The 19694-nt window shown below is 36.1% G+C and overlaps 3 protein-coding genes and 1 pseudogene across 7 annotated transcripts; 2 read left to right on the plus strand and 2 right to left on the minus strand.

The window, feature by feature from the left end:
* Positions 1 to 4: 4 nt before the first annotated feature.
* LOC105839896 (cleavage and polyadenylation specificity factor subunit 1) lies at positions 5 to 3325 on the minus strand (the record flags this gene model as incomplete). Its single annotated transcript, XM_036295095.1, has 10 exons — positions 3157 to 3325; positions 2869 to 3083; positions 2184 to 2494; positions 1836 to 2086; positions 1568 to 1749; positions 1212 to 1496; positions 940 to 1113; positions 488 to 622; positions 235 to 384; positions 5 to 58 (listed from the first exon to the last, which is right to left on the minus strand). Coding segments are annotated over exons 1-10 (1926 nt in total), but the record flags the coding sequence as incomplete, so codon positions are not given.
* A 1530-nt stretch (positions 3326 to 4855) lies between these two features.
* LOC118648708 lies at positions 4856 to 10013 on the plus strand. Of its 2 annotated transcripts, XR_004965404.1 has the most exons (8): positions 4856 to 5316; positions 5596 to 7809; positions 7901 to 8060; positions 8136 to 8296; positions 8394 to 8607; positions 8697 to 9326; positions 9416 to 9572; positions 9644 to 9783. XR_004965404.1 is itself a non-coding variant. In XM_036295096.1 (7 exons), the coding sequence occupies exons 1-7, from the start codon at positions 5233 to 5235 to the stop codon at positions 9931 to 9933; spliced, it is 3999 nt and encodes a 1332-aa protein (XP_036150989.1). In that variant the 5' UTR covers positions 4860 to 5232; the 3' UTR covers positions 9934 to 10013. The 2 variants fall into 2 exon arrangements, 1 of the variants encoding a protein (XP_036150989.1); XM_036295096.1 differs by having other exon boundaries at positions 4860 to 5316; positions 8697 to 9572; positions 9644 to 10013.
* Positions 9929 to 14828, minus strand: LOC105836451 (regulatory protein MIG1). 4 transcript variants are annotated; one of them, XM_012680496.3, is made up of 3 exons: positions 13985 to 14828; positions 11676 to 13089; positions 9929 to 10636 (listed from the first exon to the last, which is right to left on the minus strand). In XM_012680496.3, the coding sequence occupies exons 1-2, from the start codon at positions 14424 to 14426 to the stop codon at positions 11699 to 11701; spliced, it is 1833 nt and encodes a 610-aa protein (XP_012535950.1). In that variant the 5' UTR covers positions 14427 to 14828; the 3' UTR covers positions 9929 to 10636; positions 11676 to 11698. The 4 variants fall into 4 exon arrangements, with proteins under 4 accessions (XP_012535950.1, XP_036150990.1, XP_036150991.1 ...); XM_036295097.1 differs by lacking the exon at positions 9929 to 10636 and having other exon boundaries at positions 11031 to 13089; XM_036295098.1 differs by lacking the exons at positions 9929 to 10636; positions 13985 to 14828 and adding an exon at positions 13629 to 13897 and having other exon boundaries at positions 11031 to 13089.
* A 905-nt stretch (positions 14829 to 15733) lies between these two features.
* Positions 15734 to 19690, plus strand: LOC118648709 (annotated as a pseudogene).
* The last annotated feature ends 4 nt before the right edge of the window (positions 19691 to 19694 follow it).

Below are 19694 nucleotides of genomic sequence, written 5' to 3' on the forward strand. Positions count from 1 at the left end.
GATCAGCACAACTTGCATGCACAATTGGATAACCAAGATCTATGGGCATATGCTGGATCTGTAATTAATAATATAAAACATAAAAATTAATATAAAAATACGAATGCTATCATTTATTTGGTGATTGAATTAATAAATTTATAAATTAACAAAATATAAATTAATAAAAGTATCATATTTTATTTTTATTAATCAATAAAATCGATCCAATATATAAATATTTAATGTACATACTTGTTCAATGCCTTGCAAAAGACGCACTCCCATTTGAGTAACTTGTACAATGTATCGGTTAGCACCAAGATTACCAGCAAATACTGTACTTCCCTGTGTACTAAATCCACTCTGATCTACCTCATTAATCTCTTGGCCAGTTTGCAGAATCTATAAATAAATTGTATTATAAAAAATCAAGTATTGTCATCTAAGATATAGATATAAAGTGGCAATATTATATAAAATATTATATATAAAAATTTTATTATACCATGGTTGAATCTTCTTGGCTCAATATCAAGAAAGCATGAGAACCTTCTGCTTCTGTTTTGACTTCATCGTTATTTAACGTGCCAATGACAGTCCACATATCTTCACAGCCAGGCAATTCAAATGTTGTCACAACCTATTTTCATTAAAAATTTATTAAAATACAATTATATTTTCTTAAATGTAATGTCCTATATAATTCGTAAGTTTAATTTTAATAATATATAATTATAAATATTTCTGATTAATCTAGAATTTTGTTTTTTCTAAAAATGTATATATAATATGTAATAATTCTATACCAAATATTTTTCTTCCAATTAAAACATTATCTAAACTAAATATTTAAAAAATTTTAAAGAATATATATTGTATGGTACAAATTTAATTTTACTGCAGAAGTCCTTTAAAATTAATTATGGAATAAAATATAATATGTAAATATGTAATTACTTGAGGACGTATAGAACATTGCAATACGCAAAGTGCACCATTTTTTCCATATCCAGATGTTGTCACAAGTTCTACGTCGGGGCTTTGATTTTGTAGAAATTCTTCTGATAAGAAGGCTGGCTCTCCCATTGAAATATTACCACATGGTCCAATGTTTAATAAGCTATCACATACCTATAAATAAAAATTGTAAATAAAAAATGAAAGAAATAATTAAACAGAGGAAATTAATAAATAAAACATGGTGTAGAATAGAAAAAAAACATTGAAACCTCAAAAATATATGAAGTGATCTGAATAGATGTATGAGTTTCGCTGCCGTACACTTCTAACTCTTCTGGATCTTTGATATCCAATACATCTGATGCCATCCAGTCGCCAAGAAAGTCCTGCTTCGCCTTCTTGGCTGGAGTTTCCTCACTCTCATTTTCTTCAATAGTAATCTCACCATTATTTAGATTTTTTGAACTTTCTAACTCCTTCTCTGTGAATCTTAACAGTAACGAATTACCAAGTCGAGAACCGAGGAAGAGATAGTTATCCTCACACATACATACCTAAAATTTAATAAATACATACATGTGTATGTGTGTGTACACAGTGATTAAAAATCAAGTACAAAACTTACGCATGATGTTAACACACTAGCAGCAGCCTTATCAAAGTGAAATCCACGCACAGATCGCATACTGTCAGCAAAGAGAGACAAAACATAAAGCTCTCCACTTTTTAAAGAAATAACTAAACGATCCGCAGATATAAAGGCTACCTGTGCACCTTCCAAACTCATCTTTACTCCTTCTTGTGGCTCTGCAAAGATGAAAGTAACAAGGACATATATTAGTAATTAATACATCATAAATCATATATATAATATTACTAGAAATTCCACTTACTTAATGGAAAATTTGTACTCGTGTCTGCTAAACTGTTAAGTGATACTCCATAAGGTGGTATGCTTTGATTTAAATAAATAAGTGAATTAAATGCCATTATCAGGGTGCCACCTAATGGTTTTTTTACGGGTACAGCTTGATAACAATCAAATGGCAAATTGGAAACAGACCAAATAATAGGATGGACCCTTTGTTGAATATTCAAAGATATGGCAACCATTGCGCAAGTATCTTGTCTTACTGCGATACGCCTATATATACACCATATTCCATAATTGTGTGATAAATGCAAATAATCTCTTTAATATTTTTTCCTTGGTATAGCATAAATATAAAACTTATTCTTACCCTGCAAATGTTCTTACTGGTTCATATAAAATTAATAATGTAGGCTCGTAATATCCATGCAGAAACTGTAAGTCTATTATATTATCCATCTTTTCTTCCAATGTTTTGAGTACAATCATATATGAGGATAATATCGGAGTCTTGTTGGAAGATGTTAATTTTGCATTGTCAAGCAAGTCACCATCATCAAGACTGGGATCTTTACGAAAAGGTAACACAACCAGTTTTCTACCAAATATTAACATTACTGCACATCTGCCCTCAGGATCCACTCTTACTATTGGTATATGATGATGATTCGTCCACCCATCCTATTTAAATAACATATAATTTAAAAGTTTAAAATATTTGCATTAAACATAAAATTTAAAGTGATAGATAAATCAATATTAGAGCAATAATTCAGCAAAAAATCTGATTTCTAAATAGGTTTCTAAAAGATTTGATTCTTAGAATTGCTATCTGAAACAGACAATATTAAATTTTTTAATGTATTTAACTTACAATAATAAAACAATATAATAACGTATCTAAAACATAAATTTAATTGATTAGAGATAAATAGATTAAAATATTTGCATTATTTCATAAAGAATAGATGTTCCAATGATAATAGTTCAAAACAAAGCTTAGTTCTTCGTAATAGAACAAGAAGCTTACAGCTCCTTTCAATATGAATTAAAACCTTTATCTCTTCCTCTTCAAAGTAATGCAACGACACAGTTCTAAGGTCATGAATATCTTGATCATATTCGACAACGGATAGTTTTGCATCACGGAAACTGAGCAGCAGTGAATCTCTTTGTGATCCAATGAGATGAACAGCCTGCATAGACATGATGTTTCCATGCAACGTGTACTGTGCCAAGCACTCCAACTTCATTTTAGGAGGACGTATTTCTGCAAGACCAGAATATACATTTTACTTTGTATATTCAAATAATGTGTACAAGGAATTAAAATCGAAACATACCTGTATATTTCTCCCTCCTTGTCATGTCGACGTCGGGAATCAGACGAAATACTCGTATAATATTAGCGCCGGCGACAACGAGACATTTCTCGGTGCGGTTGAAAAAGTGGCACGTAATCGCGTGCTCGACTCCCGTTGCGGGATGAGTACTCTTGCATATAGAATACATAACTGGATATCACCGATTGTTCTAAATTATCATGGATATATCCTGAGGAAGAAATTCACTTTTCGGCAAACAGGTCACTTGAAGAGACACGCACAAATTACGGTCTCCAACAGGTTAGGTTACAACTTAGGGCCATCACACACAAAATGACATAAGGTTTGTTCTGGTTGCCTACACTTTTACACTTCTACGAAAAATATAAGTTCTTAGGACGGGATTCATAGGCCGGTATTCATAGTCGGATCTTATATTTAAGATCATCTTAAGTACTGTCTTAAGATGCCATCAACCAATCACAGAGCCGTATTAGCATCTTAAGACATTGCTTGAGACGATCTTGAAATAAGATTTGACTATGAATACCGGCCATAGACCGATCTTAAGCTCAAGCATTGTCTTAAGTCTAGCTTCGAGCCGACTTGAGACTTACTTAACCAATGAAATAACAGCATTGACGTCTCAAGATCGTGCTTAAGCTGGAACTTGAATAAGATTCGACTATGAATTCCGGCCATAGATTTGTTCTGGTTGCCTACACTTTTACACTTCTACGAAAACTATAAGTTCTCATTGGCTGGTTAAAAATATAAACCAATAAGAACTTATACTTTTCGTAGAAGTGTAAAAGTGTAGACAACCAGAACAAACCTATAGGGTGTATTCGGAGAGATGCTATTAACGCTACCAGCATCAGTTTATCCTTGCTCTACTTTTAATGAGTAAAGGCCCTCACACATGAATTGACATAACCATACATAAGGTTTTGACGCGTCAGATTGGGCGACCATAACCGTAACCTGCCGTAACCGGCTAATTCAAGTACGTGATTGGTCGAAACCTTACTGTTACGGTTATGTCAATTCATGTGTGAGGGCCTTAAGGCCAGATCTACAATAGGTGTAGTAAGCCTTAAGCCCTAAGGAATTAACCAATTATATTCGTTTATTCTTCTAACATTCAATTATAATTGGTTTCTTATGGCAAAAGACTTACTATACCTATTGTAGATCCGGCCTAAGACCGTTGAACCAATCAGTTCTCAGCATAAAATTGTCATATTGATAAATTGATATACATAAGATCCTTAAGGTGCCTTTTCACGCTGACGCTTGATACTCATTTTCAGAGTCAAAAGACATCACGTGACTAAAAATAAAGATACCCATTCGTCATTTTTAGTCACGTGATGTCTGTTGTAGAGTCCTAAAAATAAGTGTCAATTAAGCGTCAGCGTGAAAAGGCATCTTAAGATTCGACTATGGCCGGTATTCATAGTCAAATCTTATTTCAAGATCGTCTCAAGCAATGTCTTAAGATGCTAATACGGCTCTGTGATTGGTTGATGGCATCTTAAAACAGTACTTAAGATGATCTTAAATATAAGACCCGACTATGAATACCGGCCTATGAATACCGGCCATTATAACCTCTGCGGTAAATCAAGGTTAATTTTGGAACGCACCCCAGACGGAGCGAATCAGCGAGCGTTTGTAGTGATTTTTTACTACGATTGGTTTCTACTTTTAAATCCAATGAACTAAAAGCAAGAACCAATCATATTATGGCGTTTAACTGACGTTTTTAACTGGCTAATCACAGTTATTCCCTTCTTTAGAAGAATGGCTGTGATTGGCCTTATAACGTCATTAATCGCTCCAATATGGATTAACTACATCGTAGGAGACCCGCGAAAAACACCACTGTTTACAGTTTACATTACATTCCCGCACGTCACGTATTGTCACGTATTTAAAATCCTGGTGAAACGGCATAAAACGGTTGATGGTTACGTGATAAGTATTGAAAGCAATTGAAAGTGGTTTGAAATTACGTTGTGGCGCCCCATATTTTGTACATCCGATAATACGTTAAATTTTAGTCAAACTAATGGTTTTACGTTCCAAAAAATGGATGAAATGCAAGTAAAAATTGAAAGATGGACAAAATTGATACAATCGGAGAAACTGCAAGATGTGTTGGAGGATATTCAAGTAAACTCATTTTTATTTGAAATAACATCCTTGTATAACATAATTAAAATCTGGAGAAAGCCATAGCAGGAACTTAATGCCAATATTTTTTGTGATTTTATTTTTTAGTTTGTATCCTAAGATTTGTTTTTTTATTCCTGCACTGCTGCACTAGTGCAATAAGTTGGAATGAGAACAAATATATTTGTCTTATTCTAACTTATTGCACCAATGCAGCAGTGCAGAAATAACAAATAGACCTCTTGTGTTTATTAACACACTCCCACTGTTATCTTTCAGATGAGCATCCATGTGCGACCTAATAGTAAACTAAATGACAGTATATTTAAGTTACTAATACATCTATGTCGCATAACAGACAAATACAACAAACCGAATTACGAAACTGGAAAAAATATTGCTAAGTTAACCAAATTGCTTTGCTCGTTATTGATTGAGGTGCCTAATAACAGCAACTTTGTCAAAGCCTTATTTAAAATTGTTCGTTATTTAATTACTTCTAATCTGCATGATAATGCGGCAGAAATTTGCTGTTACTTGCAACCTGGCGATTTATATGATCCTCAAGACGACACCATGAATCTTCTGATAAAAGTATTATCCTTATGGCGTGTCTCACTTAACAATATATATGTTGCCATTACAAATGAATCTTTAAATACAGAAAATTATAATAAACTAAAAAGTGTCTTAAAGCACGAAATGAAAATGATACAGATAGCATACAAAAGTTATACAAAGCATTTAATAGCAGAAATTAATGTACATTTAGATAGATTAGCAGTGATTGATAAAGATAAAAAATATTTTGATGATTTTTGTAAATATGCATTGGAATACTTGTCAGAAGTGCAGTTGTACTTAGACCAGACTGAAAAACACACTATATATAGTCATATTTTAAGTATTATATGTCATGTAATATGTAGGGCCATTAATACAACTGGTATTGAATCTGCAGTAAAAACGTTAGATGAATTATCTAGTTGTTTCGAAAATCTTCTGGTAGAAGACAATGAATGCTATCAATGCTTTCGACAATTTCAGAGCTTGTGCATGACTCTTTTAGTACCAAAGGAGAATCTTGTCAGTGACAGTGCCAAAAATATACAAAATATTATTAGCTGTAACTTGAACATTGCCCAGAAGTATGGATATGCAGGTCTTAAGTGGAATGCAATCAACATAGGAAAAATAGTTGAACCCATGTTTACATACTGGGAAAAGTGTATGGAAACTGATAAACAACACATGCTTGAGCGTTTGCTTGATACTGATGTTTTGGTAGAACTAATGAATTTATTTGTACATATAAATACAGATGAGTTTTACGTCAAGAAAACATCGGTCAAGTGTAATTGGTGCCTAAACAATTTGTGTACAATTAAGAGGGATTTATACAACGCTATTGTGATAAAATGTAGATGCATTAGTGTAATATGTAAGTTTCCTATGAAAACTTTGCCAGAGAAAGTATGTGCACTTGCGAGAGAAATTTTGAAGCAAAACGTCAAATCGATTATTCATGAAATGAAAGAATGTAAATGTAAGCGCTGGTCACAATCGTGGAATACTTGTCGTAATTCAATTTATAATGTAGGCATACTGTCGGAACATGTATATGAGGAAAGCGTAAGTCTGTATTCTTTTTTATGTACCTGCATCTTTCAACTCGAAGGAATCGAATCAAGCTCTATATATCCTGAAAATTCTAAAAATCTTGAAAGTATTATATCCCTTGCATTGCACAGATTAAGTGTTGTGCATTACAACAATAATATGTATAGGAAAGCCATGACTGTGTGTGCATTGAATGCCTTCTTAACTTGTAATCAGTTGAACACAAAAGCTTTTCATACATGGACAAATATTAAAAAGAATGCTCCTGTAGAAATTGCAGATCTTACTATGCTGGAATGCTTAACAAAAGATAAAGACAAAATAAAAAGCGAACTGGGATTTTCAATCAATACTTCTAAATATGATTTTACAGAGTTGTGTATACGTGAAGCGAGAAATTTATTCCAAGAACAGATCGCATTTACAAATAGTGTGACAGCAGTTCTAGAAAAACTTCGACAGCTACAATCTAGTAATCAATATGCACACACAGTGCAATTATTAGGATATTATTTCTTAGGTTTTAAATATGACAGTTGTATTTTGAAATATTATGAGCAAACTATATGTGATTTGAAGCAAAAAAGAAATTGTAATAAATCAAATTCTATGGTAGCTGTTTTATGCTTGGAAGCTAACTTGAGCCTTTTTACATTTGTGGAGGAATTGCATGTAATGACTAAACAAACTCACATGGAAATGGAAAATACAAAATTTGCTTTATGTGCTCCCAAGTTACGAGAACTAGCAGAAACCAATTCTCCAAATGTAGTTTCTGCTTATACTATGATAAACGTTAAAAAGGATACCAATCTTATGTTGTGTTTACAAAAATCATTGAAAAAGTGGAAACAACTATTTAAAAACTATTTTGTAAGTTATTAACAAGTATTTGTTGCTATTATTAAACTATTAAAAGTTTTACAGTTCAATTATATAAAAATATTTCATTGTCTATATATAGAAAGAAATTGTGAAGAATTGGGAACCTAAACTCATACTTCGTATGCTGATAACGGCTGGTGAATATGCTCGATTATATCGATATGAGGACTGCGAAGCTGAAATATGGACATTGGTATATAAGTTAGCATCAGAAATGAATGACCATACAATTATTTATAGTATGTTAAACTATCTTATAATAATCAAGAAAAACAATATATTCTAGAGATAAGCTAATATATATCTTGTTACAGTTACAGGTCGTTGTATATCATTAAGACAAATCAATTATGATTGGATTATTACTGCTAAGAAGCAAGCTATAAAGCAAAGAAATTCTGAGGATGAAAATGTAATTAGTGCTATTGCTATCTTTTGGATAAGTTTAGCAGATTTCTATTTTGAATGTGGAAAGGTAAGAGAATAGTTTAACACAAGCAAATATTTTACCTACATACATACACATAATACATGCAATAGATACATACAATTTTCTGTTTATTTTTTTTTAGTATGATGATGCTAAGCAATTACTTACCGAAGCTAGGAATCTTTCGGGAATTTCATTTCTTGCTAATAAATCCGTGTATCTGTTAAGTTTAGATGTTATCATACGCAATAGCAATTTTTATAAAGATGATATGCAACACGAGGATTATGCTTCCTATCTTGTGGAAAGTTTATATGCAGTGAGGAGCTTAAATCAAGATCTACTGACGCAAAAATGTAATTGATGAAATCATTTGCATTTCTATTTTATTTAATCTACTCAAATTGTAACATTATTCGGCTATTTGTAAAGTAATCTTTTTCAGGGATCAATCAAACGACATATCTTTTCAGTTACGATATACTTTTCACTACGGCAGTTAATTTATCTATAAGAATAAATAGTATATTGTCTTTTCGTGGTATTAGTCCAGACTTAGTACGACTTTTAAAGTCGGCACAGAGTTTAAACGCGATGTTGCGTACTGCTGAATTATTGAAATCGCTGTGTTATATTGATTTATCGCGTTCAAAATTGGATGATTGCGAGGTGAAGTTGCAAGATCTCGAACACATGTTAAACATTGAGACATTTCAGTTGTCGATGGAGTCTAAACTCGTTGAAACATTCTCAAATAATCTAATGGTGACCCCTACGAAGATAATAGATCCAGTCAGAAATATATCGCAGAATGGTGCTTCCCCAGTGCTCGGCAAGAAAGTCTTTGACTTGCCGAAATTCACATTGCATACGAATTGCCATTGCTACAAGTGCGACAATGTTTCGTACCAGTATTTGGTGTTTACTACCACTTATATCAGAGCGCAACTATATGCCTTGCAGAATCACACTGCGGCAGCACTAGATCACTTCCATGGCGCTTTTGAAATAAGGCGGAGACTATTCGAAGAGGAAAAATCAGTTTTGCCTGAGAACTGGTCTCACGATGAAATTGGTGTGAAACGATTTTCTTGGCAAATCCGTTTTTACATCACTGATTATATACAGCTACTGATCGATTTCTGTTATTTTCTAAAAACAAAGGCAATGTCGAGACAAGAGGATGCACTCGATATTGCCAATTTAGCAATGAATATATGTTACAAATATAAAGTACACGGACATCCTGTCTATATAATGGCGAAGGAATTAAACCTGGACAATGAATTCCAACCGATATTAGAATCTTTAGATTGTTCAAGTACGTACTTGTAATTTTCTTTTTTAGAACAAATTCCAGATAAAATCTTTACATGTATGTTATGATTACAGAGTTTACGACTTCACAGCCACATGACATTGATATAAGTGATCATGCAAAAATTCCGATTGATCCAAGCATTTGTGTCACGCCAGTCGCTCAAAACCATCGTACTAGGAAACCTCTTTCACTTCAACGTAAGAAGAATCCAATAACTTTGAAGATAAGTAAAGTTAATATGGTTTGGAGCGATGACGAAGATAATGATGGTTCATCATCATCACCAGCAACAGCAGCAGCAGTAGCCACAACAGTCACGCGTTCTAATAGAAAAACCAAGTCACGCAAAAATTTGATATGAATAAATGAATAATTATTGCACTTCGGTATTACAATCAAGAAACGGGACTTGGTTTACAATAAAATCTCTGATTTCAATCATTTCTCCACCTATTCTCATTCACACCGCATTACCTTAAAATTAAAATTAAATTAAACTAAATTTTTGTATTTGACGTTGATACTAAATTATCTACTAAATTATTTATCCAATATAAAATAATATAACAATATAATTCTAAAAATAGTAATACAATGGCAAATACAATATAATGGTGATATATACAATAAATACAAGAATAGTAAGAAATTGAATCAATTAGGTTCGCTTAATCTTTCCTAAAATCAACTGTGTGATTGACTAGATTTTTATGGTCAATAACTGACCCATAGACGAGGCATTATACTTTTCTACCATATGACACCCTAAACCTTCAAACCATTCCTTAGTTATCCTGCATTCCGTTACAAAATATTCTATATTATCTTTACCTATGTTACAAAAAACGCATTTCCTCTTCTTATATCTTCATCAGTATTTGTTGCCCTCCAGATTCCCTCATCTCAATTTAAGAAAGACTTATCCTACCTCCATCCGTTATCTTTTCCAGTTTTCCTTTAAGTACTTTGGACTACTTTTGCCTTAATCTATTTAATATTAATAATATTGTTCATAGCAGATAAATCCGATTTGTTTTTACCAAGTTCATCAGTCTTCGACATATCTGGAACCAGAGCCATCAATTTAATCATAATATCCCTTAACAATTTTCTATTTTCATTTAATTTTCTGACTTTTTCTTCGAAATAAAATCTTCTATATTTAAACTAGCTATATCATTCACTAAATCTTCCTCCCTTTTTCTTTTCACTAAATTTTTACATGACTCTTAAGTATATAATAATGAGAAAGTTAAGTTTAGAGAAATTAAGAATAGGGAAGAGCTAAGGAAATATAAAGAAACGATTTTAGATATGAAATAAATTATACTGAATAGACAAACAAAATAAGGGCTGGCTAGACAAATATGGTAGAGAAAAATTTGTTATACTAGGAATGGATGTGATCTACTCGACAGTTTTACCAAATATTTTATAAACTCAATTCAATATTAACACTTTTATTTTTTATTCTCGTATTTATTCTTCTTAAGATAAGTATCACACAAGTCTCTACTACAGTATAATAACAATAAACTGTGGAGCAAAAAAAGAAACATGTAAATACGTGCTTACATGCGTGTTATACAATTTCACGGTTTTGCGCTAACAAAACAAAACAAACTTAATTACAATATTCTCTTAAACGGATTTAATGTGTGAAAAACGATTATTATGCAATAAAAATAAGTAATAAGATTCTCGCTTTAATCCTATGAGACACATTTGCTTTTTTCTGAGCTGTGTGTGTGTGTGTGTGTGTGTGTGTGTGTGTGTGTGTGTGTGTGTGTGTGTGTGTGTGTGTGTGTAGTGTGGTGTGTGGGAAAGAAGATTGATTATAACAGTAAAACAGTTATTTTATAAGCATATATAATACATGAAATTAAAAAATTCAGAAAGCCATCAAAATTAGAACAAACACAATTCATCACATAAGAATAGTAATAATAGTAAAAGTAATGATTAAAGAAAGAAAACAGATGTGTTTCACAGCAAAAGACTGCTTTTACATTTGTATGTCTGTATAAATGGACTGTGTTACATGAGTGGACAACTTTTATTTGCGTTTCTTTTTGCATATAAAAATAACAAAGTTATAATAACCTGTAATCACAGTCTGTAAGTGGCTATAATAATTCTGAAGCCGCAGAGCATTCGTCCCTTACATTATGCTTAAGACGTGTTAAACTCCTTGCCTCTTCTTGCATCTTGGCTAGTTCCATTAATGCTAAAGCACCCTGCCATTCTTTATTGTCTTCTTGTACCGGTAACTTAACTATGCTTATATTGTCTTCCTGATTAACAACTATTTTCGTTTTCGTTTCCATAGGATCTACTGCAGACGGTTTTGAGATAATTTCCTTGTTGCTATTGGAACCACCAGCCAACATTAGAACTGTTGGTCTAGTTTCATTTTCGCTCCGAGAAGTGATTGATATACTCTCATTCGTTGTATCTGTATGAATGATTTGTTCCGTGTAATCAAAATGTGAGCATGCAGATTCAAGATCTTCAATTTTTACAGCAGATTCATTAATACTAGTGTCAAAGATACTCTGATTATTTGACAAATTATTCAAAGAATCCCATTGTGGCTGATTCAGAGAATGTACAATCTCATATACATTTTCTTCTGTTACTCTTGAAGATTCGTTGTGATTCATCATACAACATATTTGAGAGGTGCTATATGAAGATTCTAATTGTGCATTTGGAGTTTCTAAATTATTGTCTATATTCGTTATGGGTGTATTATTCTCATTGACAGAATTGTTCAAATATGTTGTGTACCAGTGAAGCTCTGGTTCTGTAGATCCACTTAAAATTTGTTTTTCGTCAATCTTATGTACAGTCGATACATTGTTAGATCGAATGTCCTCGTTCAGATCTAACTGCGGATCCAAGCAAGCATTTCGTAGCCATCGTTTCTTTGGTTGTAATCTGTCTAAGGGTCTTCTCAGCGAGGAGATTGCAAACTTGGCACTTGACGCTTCCTCATCCTCTGATGTTTGCAGTACTGCACAACAAGTTTCTGTTGGATCCTCATCTTGGCTATCCTCTTGACTATCTTGATTCTCTCCATAGTGCAACCGTTGATTCGACGGATTGCGATCGAGATTTTCTTGTTCCCCAGCAATATCCATCATAAGACCTTTTCTAGATTTTATCCTTTTATGATTTTCAGTACTCTTCCATGTCTTCTTTTTTCGTTCCATCTTTGGAGTTCGATCTTCTCGTTCCCTAGACATCTTGTAACGCTCCAGCCATCGGCTTACATCACATGGCAATTCTGTATTTTCTGATACTGGCTTTAATACAAAATCATCAGATCTTGTAAGATTAGCATAAGGATGGTCGGGGCAATGTCTATTAGCATGAGTGAATCTCGTTTCACAACCTGGTTCAGTGCACAAAAACGGCTTCTCTCCTGTATGCAATCGTTGATGCGTCTTCAATTGTCCCGACTGGGTGAAAGCCTTTGTGCATCCAGGATAATCACACAGATATGGACGTTCTCCTGTAATGATAAAACAAATATATCATTATATTTTATCAAAAATTAATGTATTATTTATTGTACAAATAAAATGCAATTCCTCTGATATGTTATAATTTAATACAAAGTGTAATCTGATTTTTTTACATACTTATATCAACGTTACATTTAAATATTAAATTTAGTTTTTTTTTAACTAGAAATTTATTACATGATATTAATTATTAAAATATTTTGAGAATCTACATACAATTGAATCGATTTCTGATGTAGTAATAAAATGATAAGAGATTTCAACACTGACATTTAAATATCTGTCATTAATTTTCTCAATTCAGTCATTAATTTTGTTATGAAAAAAAGTAAACAGTATAGTATCGAGTAGTATTTTCAAATAACGTTTTGCGTTACAGCGCTCAAAAGCGGATAAGCGCCGGTCTTTTTTGTTATCCATAGACAAAGACCGTGCCGTAACGGATAGAGGTAAACGCGTGAGCAAACACATTCGGCCCTTTCCCCTCTTCTTTAATAACTTTTTTTCACCAAGTAAAATTCTCAACCCCAAATAACGTTGGTGCAGCACCGCTCGTTCCACGTGTCGCAAATTTCGCGCACAAGTGGTAAACTATAGCCGGTCGGGGACGCATTTACCCGCCTCCACGCGTCACGCCGGCACGCGAGCCGAGCCATTTAAGTATTTAAAGCGCGGCATGATGGCCGATTGGCGGGACGCGAGAGAGCGCAAAAGAAAAAGAACGAGAGGCACGCGACAAGCGAGAGCGGGAGCGGGAGCGGGAGCATCCCTCGTTGTTCGTCGCACGAGGTATATACGCACGATGTTGAATAAAGCCGCGCGCGGGTCCACGGCGAGGCCGTCGACGCGGAGGGCGAAAGAGAAGAGAGAAATGCCCTTTACCCGTGTGAGTGCGCAGGTGCGCCTGCAGACTCTTCTCGCGCGGGAACACCCGGTGGCAGTAGGTGCATTTGATGCTGCTCGGCGACGTGCTGCCCTGCTTCATGAGATTCGTGAGTGCGTCGGCGCGCGGCCGGCCGCGCCGGTGGCTTTCGGAACTGTTGCCGGCGCCAACCGATCTGCCACCCGCGCCACCGCCACCGCCACCGCCGCTGCCGCCGTTACCGCCGCTGCCACCGCTCGCGTCTAGAGTGTCTAGACCCGTTAGAGCGTGCTGTTCTCTGTACTCCGGCGAGGAACACGAGCTGCCCGGACTTAGGTTCACGTTGCGCGCCTCCTCACCCCAGTTCCATGGGTAGAGCGTCGTGTCGCACATTGACGGGCTGCGGTCAAGCGCAGCTTCCGCTGACGGCCGCGGCTCCCGCTTCGGCGTGTGCAGCTCCATCGTCGCTGCCACTCCGTCGGCCGATGATTCTTTTTACTTCTTCGGTTCGATCGTTCACTCTGCTTCTCTCACACGGATCGGAGCTCTCACTTCCCGTAACCGTTGTCGCGCTACGCTACAGCGGCAACCTACCGCTATACACTCGTCTGGCTTGTCTGGCTGACTGACACGCGCGACCTCTTTGCCGCCGATACGCGCGTGGTACGCGTGCCGCGTGCAACTGGTAAACCGCCAAAATACGCACACGAATACGCGCTAGTCGTAACCGTAGCAAAATGGCCGGCGGATGCGCGCGCATCCAGATTTGCATAGCCGCGTAAAACGTAACGAACGGAGACGATAGATCCATCACGCGGGGGTACGAGGTCTGTACATACGTCCCTTATCATAGCGACTCGTGATTGATCGACCTTTCTCGAGCAGAAGTTTGTCCCGTCTCGATCTTGCACAACTCCAGATGCAGCTCCAGATACACCTCTGACATGCCTCGTTTCGCCTTCTCGGTTCTCGCGAATGAGCGTGTAATATACAAGCACGCGCATGATCTCGCCACACTAAAATATACTGCACGTGAGAGAGAGTGAGAGAGAGAGAGGAGAGAGAGGAGAGAGAGAGAGAGAGAGAGAGATAAAAAGAAAAAAAAAGGAAAATTTTGATTAATTTAATTAATTGAAATTAATGACCAGAATCCGCGCGCCGAGTAATTCGAGGGAGACTTCGTAAATCCGCTTATCTCGACACGCAGCGTCGTAATCATGCTCAAGATTTCTGGCGAACGTCGATTAGTCAGCGTCGTTGGATAACTCCAATGAACGGCGTCGATTGGTCGCGTGACGTCACGCGGCCGTGCGACGCGTCTCATGGAAATCGCGCACTTCTCGGGGTCCCTGGATGTCGACTTACGACCAATTGAGAGTCTTATCGCGCACTGCGGTTCTAGATTTTGACAAATCGGACCGCGTGAAAATTCGCACGTAATTTTTGACATCGCTCGCGAGGCGAGACGGGCCGCGGGCGGCAGTGGCACGCGAAATATCGAAATTCCGAGAGCGATTTATACAATAATCTTGGTGGGGGAGGTGGCGCGCTCGGTGCACGCCGGCCATTCCACGGTTCCTCGCGGTCCGCCCGCCTCGCCCCCGCGCTTCCCTCGTCTAGCCACACGGTGCCGCAGCGGGGTAGACCTCGTGGTGGACTCGGCTCTCCGACTCGGCCATATTGGATAGTGAATGACTCCGTTACACAGAGGCTCAAGAGTAGCCGTGAACCTTCGTCAGATCCTCGACGCCGTGAGGATACCGAGTCAGATGGAAAACGAGTACACAGTTACGGTCACGAACAAGTTCCTGCTGGCGCTCGACGAGAGCGAGGATCCCCTGGAAGTGCTAAAAGTGCGCGAACAGGAGAAGGAAGCCAAGAAGAAGGAGAGGATCTCGGAAAGGAGAATAAGAGCAAGCAGCAGCATCAGCAACAACAACAACAGCAACAGCAGCAGCAATCGCAGGACGGGTCAGAAGGCGGCCAACAATAAAACGCAGAAGAGTTCGCGTGATCAAGGACGCCAGCAGCCGCCGTCGAAGGCGCAGGAAGCTAAAAAGGATCAAGGTTAGACCCCTCCGGCTCCGTGTGCAATTTCGGTGCCGCCGTGCAACCTCTGCCGCCCTCGTGTTCGCGCGTTATGGCCGTCGGCTCCCATGTGCTGGTTGCGGTGCCGATCTCGCGCCGCTTTCAACGTCGACGTCGACGTTCCTCGCGGCCGGCCTGATCCCTCGCTCCATCCCGATCGATCGCCTGACCGCCGGACGATGGCCCTTCCGCGGCAGCGGCCCGCCACACAAATTTTCTATAAATGATTTCTGCGCCTTAAAAATAGGCTCGATTCCACGCGGCGGTCTTATATGACCCGCGCGGGGACCACACCATCGAAATCTAACGCCGGCCGCGAACGCTTCGAGATCTTACGGCCATGCGGCGGTATCTATCTCCGACACCTTACGGTTTATCTATCCTAACGATAGAATCGAACAATCGCAGGTGTATATCGCGCGAGTTTCTATCAGGTTTCTATTACGCCGAATGCGATATCTCTGCATGTGATACCGAATGAGTAACACATGTGTAGATATCAACGATGTATGATGATACAAAAGAATCTGTCCCAACTGAAGTCTCTCGTATAGCTAAGCGAGACTGCGACTCTTATTGGCAAATTATTAATTTTGATCCTTTTTCTTTCAAAGTAATGTATTAAATTTAATTGTTGAAATTAAATAAAATTATAATTGCTTTGATACAATTTGAAAATGTTAGAAGAACCATCTCAACATATAAGAAGAGAAATATTTATATAACATTATCTTAATATCTTAAAGCTTATCTTAAACTAACCTAGAGATTCTTGTCTGAACTTTCCTTAGCTTAGCAGTGGCCCTTTCTTTTTGTTGTTCAATATCAAATTATAACAAAATATATCAAGCAGTTAGAATTTATTTAATTTTAACAATTAAATTTAATATATTTATTCAATTGATAGTGTTGATAAACATGTAGAATTTCATAATTTAGATTTTTTTACTTAGAAATAATATTTATTTTAAAAATAGTATTTTATATTTATATTGTGTTAATGTTCTTAGCTGTGGACAAAAAAGCTCAACCAAGAGCTACTGGAGGTGACCGTAATGTCAAATTCTCTGGCGAATCCCGAGAGGAGCGCAACAATAGGCGCAACCGAGAGGATGGAGAAAGGGTGCTACGAGGGCAAGGAGAGTTTAGACGAGGACCTCCTAGGTTAGTTTTATTTTTCCTAAGACTATATATTAAGATAAAGAATGTCATATGATTACATTTTGATCATCTTGTTCTAATGTCCCATTTATGTTAACGAAATTATGAGATCTTTTATTATTAGCTTATATGAGATGCTGGTTCCAAGATTGAACTCTGGTCTTGACATTGACAATCGGTTTTATCACAGCTTTGACATTTTGAATTGAAATCTCTTAAAGGAAACTAAAGTTTTACATCTATTTTGATATAATACATTAAGACTGTGTTTAGACGAGGACCTCCTAGGTTAGTTTTATTTTCCCCAGACTATATATTAAGATAAAGAATGTCATATGATTACATTTTGATCATCTTGTTCTAATGTCCCATTTATGTTAACGAAATTATGAGACTAAATAACCGACTAAATTTTTCATTTATTTAAAATGTTTCCTAAATAAGTGCAACAAACTGAATATATTTTATTTTTAGGTTTTAGGATGAAACTATCTTATGCATATATTCTTAACTGTTTCATTGAAAATTGATATGATTATATTTATGTGCACACTTAATATAAAGATCTTATAGTTGTTAGAAAAGAATTCTTAGGGCCATTCTTAGGTTGTTCTAACTTTTGATAAACTTAAGTAATGAGTAAAAATATGTTTGTCTTTATTTATTTAAGAAGAAAAATGAAGTTGGATACATGCTTACCTGATAAGTACCAAGAAGTTGGAACAACCCTTATAATAAAAGATCTCATAATTTTGTTATTAACATAATATTATATGTATCAAATTTCAAAGAGATATTTTCTTGAAATCAAAAATTTGAAGAAAATGTCTAAGCATTTTTCAGATTTTTAAATTTTTATTTAAAATTTTTCAACTTTACTCGAAATTTTTTAAACAAAATAGTTTATATATCAATGAATTGTAAATCGCCTAACGGTCTACATCGGATCTTAGTGATGGATATATTCTTTATATTAAATTTAATTTTCTTAGCTTTATTTTAAACTACGCGCCGACACAACAAAATTTAATCGTTTTTTATTACAATTTAAAATTACCATTATATTATTTCACAAAAAACGGAAAATTTACTTCATTAAATGAAGAGAGAAGTTAATAGTATTTTTTTCTTTCTGATAAGTAAACTAAATTGTTACACCAAAATTGTATTTAAATATAGAAAACTTTAAGTTTTATTTCACTTTAAATTTAAAACACACATTAAATTAGTAAGTTGACTGACTTATGTTGTAACAAATAAGCAATATGTCAGGATTTTCTTAAAATGAGCCAAGGGATATAAATTTCATTCTTTTGTACATACTTAAAAATCATTCTTTAAGTTGAGTGAGAAACACCTATGCGAATTTACTAACTCATAATTGTCCAAATTCTTAACTTAAAATTTTTTTTATACTTAATAATTGCACATTTGTTCCAGTGAAGGCCGCGAGCCCCGCGAGTTTCGAAGCTCAAACGAGACCCAGCGCAGTGAATATGGCGAACGCCGTGGACGCGGTGGGATGCGCGGTATGGGTCGCGGACGTGGTGGCCCTCGTGGACGTGGGGGCTTCGATAATCGCGGTAAACGCGAGTTCGATCGTCAATCTGGTTCTGATAAAACGTAAGTATTAAAACGCGCACGCACATACAAAAGCGTACGTGGACATATAAACAGAGATATTGCACTCTATATAATAATGCACACCTCAGTATGTGCACTGTATCAAGGTTGCCATTACGTTCAATTGAATTCTTTTCAAGTACTGACAAATGCAATCTGTATTCACTCCCGCTCTGCTTTGTATTTGTATTTTTATGCTTTTTTTGTGTTATACTTTGTGTCACACACGATGGTGAATGCTTACATAGCTTGTCGAATATTTTTATTTACATTAATTTTTTTGTAAACATAATTATGTAAATAAGCAGAAATAATTTCTCAACAGAAGCATTTGTGATGAGGCACGCATTGTTAATTATGTAACAGTGTAATGCTATGCAGCTTGATTGGTGCACTATAATTTAAAGCTTATTTCATATTTGTGTATTAACAGTGGAATAAACCAGTGATAAAAAAGATGGTGCTGGCAGCCATAACTGGGTACTCATAATGACGAAATAGAGTAAGTAATTTTAAAATAGTTCAGGCTTCCTTACAACAGCTTTCCAATAATAAATATGATACCTTTTGATTTTTACCTTTTTCTGTCTTTTCTTAGAGAAAGCCTGAATCAAGATAGTCAAGATTGGGCCAATGATAACCTGACTCCGATCCTCAAGCACCGACTGAAGTTAAGAACGGGGAAACAACCACGGATACGACTGTTGAGGAGAAGCCGGTCGAGGAAGAAACGCGCGAACTTACCCTGGATGAATGGAAAGCTTTACGGAGTAATAGAGCGAGAAGCCTCAATACAATTTGCGAAAGGCGGCGAAGGTGAGGATCTGTCACGTTGGAAAAAGATGTACGCTCTTGAGA

The sequence above is a fragment of the Monomorium pharaonis genome, unplaced genomic scaffold, assembly GCF_013373865.1.
Source record: "Monomorium pharaonis isolate MP-MQ-018 unplaced genomic scaffold, ASM1337386v2 scaffold_615, whole genome shotgun sequence".
NCBI classification, from domain to species: domain Eukaryota; kingdom Metazoa; phylum Arthropoda; class Insecta; order Hymenoptera; family Formicidae; genus Monomorium; species Monomorium pharaonis.

Coding starts and splice junctions, on each gene's coding strand:
- LOC118648708 (XM_036295096.1), top strand. CDS start 5,233: ATGGATGAAATGCAAGTAAAAATTGAAAGATGGACAAAATTGATACAA. Junction 7,810..7,900: donor AACTATTTAAAAACTATTTT/GTAAGTTATTAA, acceptor GTCTATATATAG/AAAGAAATTGTGAAGAATTG. Junction 8,061..8,135: donor TGACCATACAATTATTTATA/GTATGTTAAACT, acceptor ATCTTGTTACAG/TTACAGGTCGTTGTATATCA.
- LOC105836451 (XM_012680496.3), bottom strand. CDS start 14,426: ATGGAGCTGCACACGCCGAAGCGGGAGCCGCGGCCGTCAGCGGAAGCT. Junction 13,090..13,984: donor GCACCTGCGCACTCACACGG/GTAAAGGGCATT, acceptor TTATCATTACAG/GAGAACGTCCATATCTGTGT.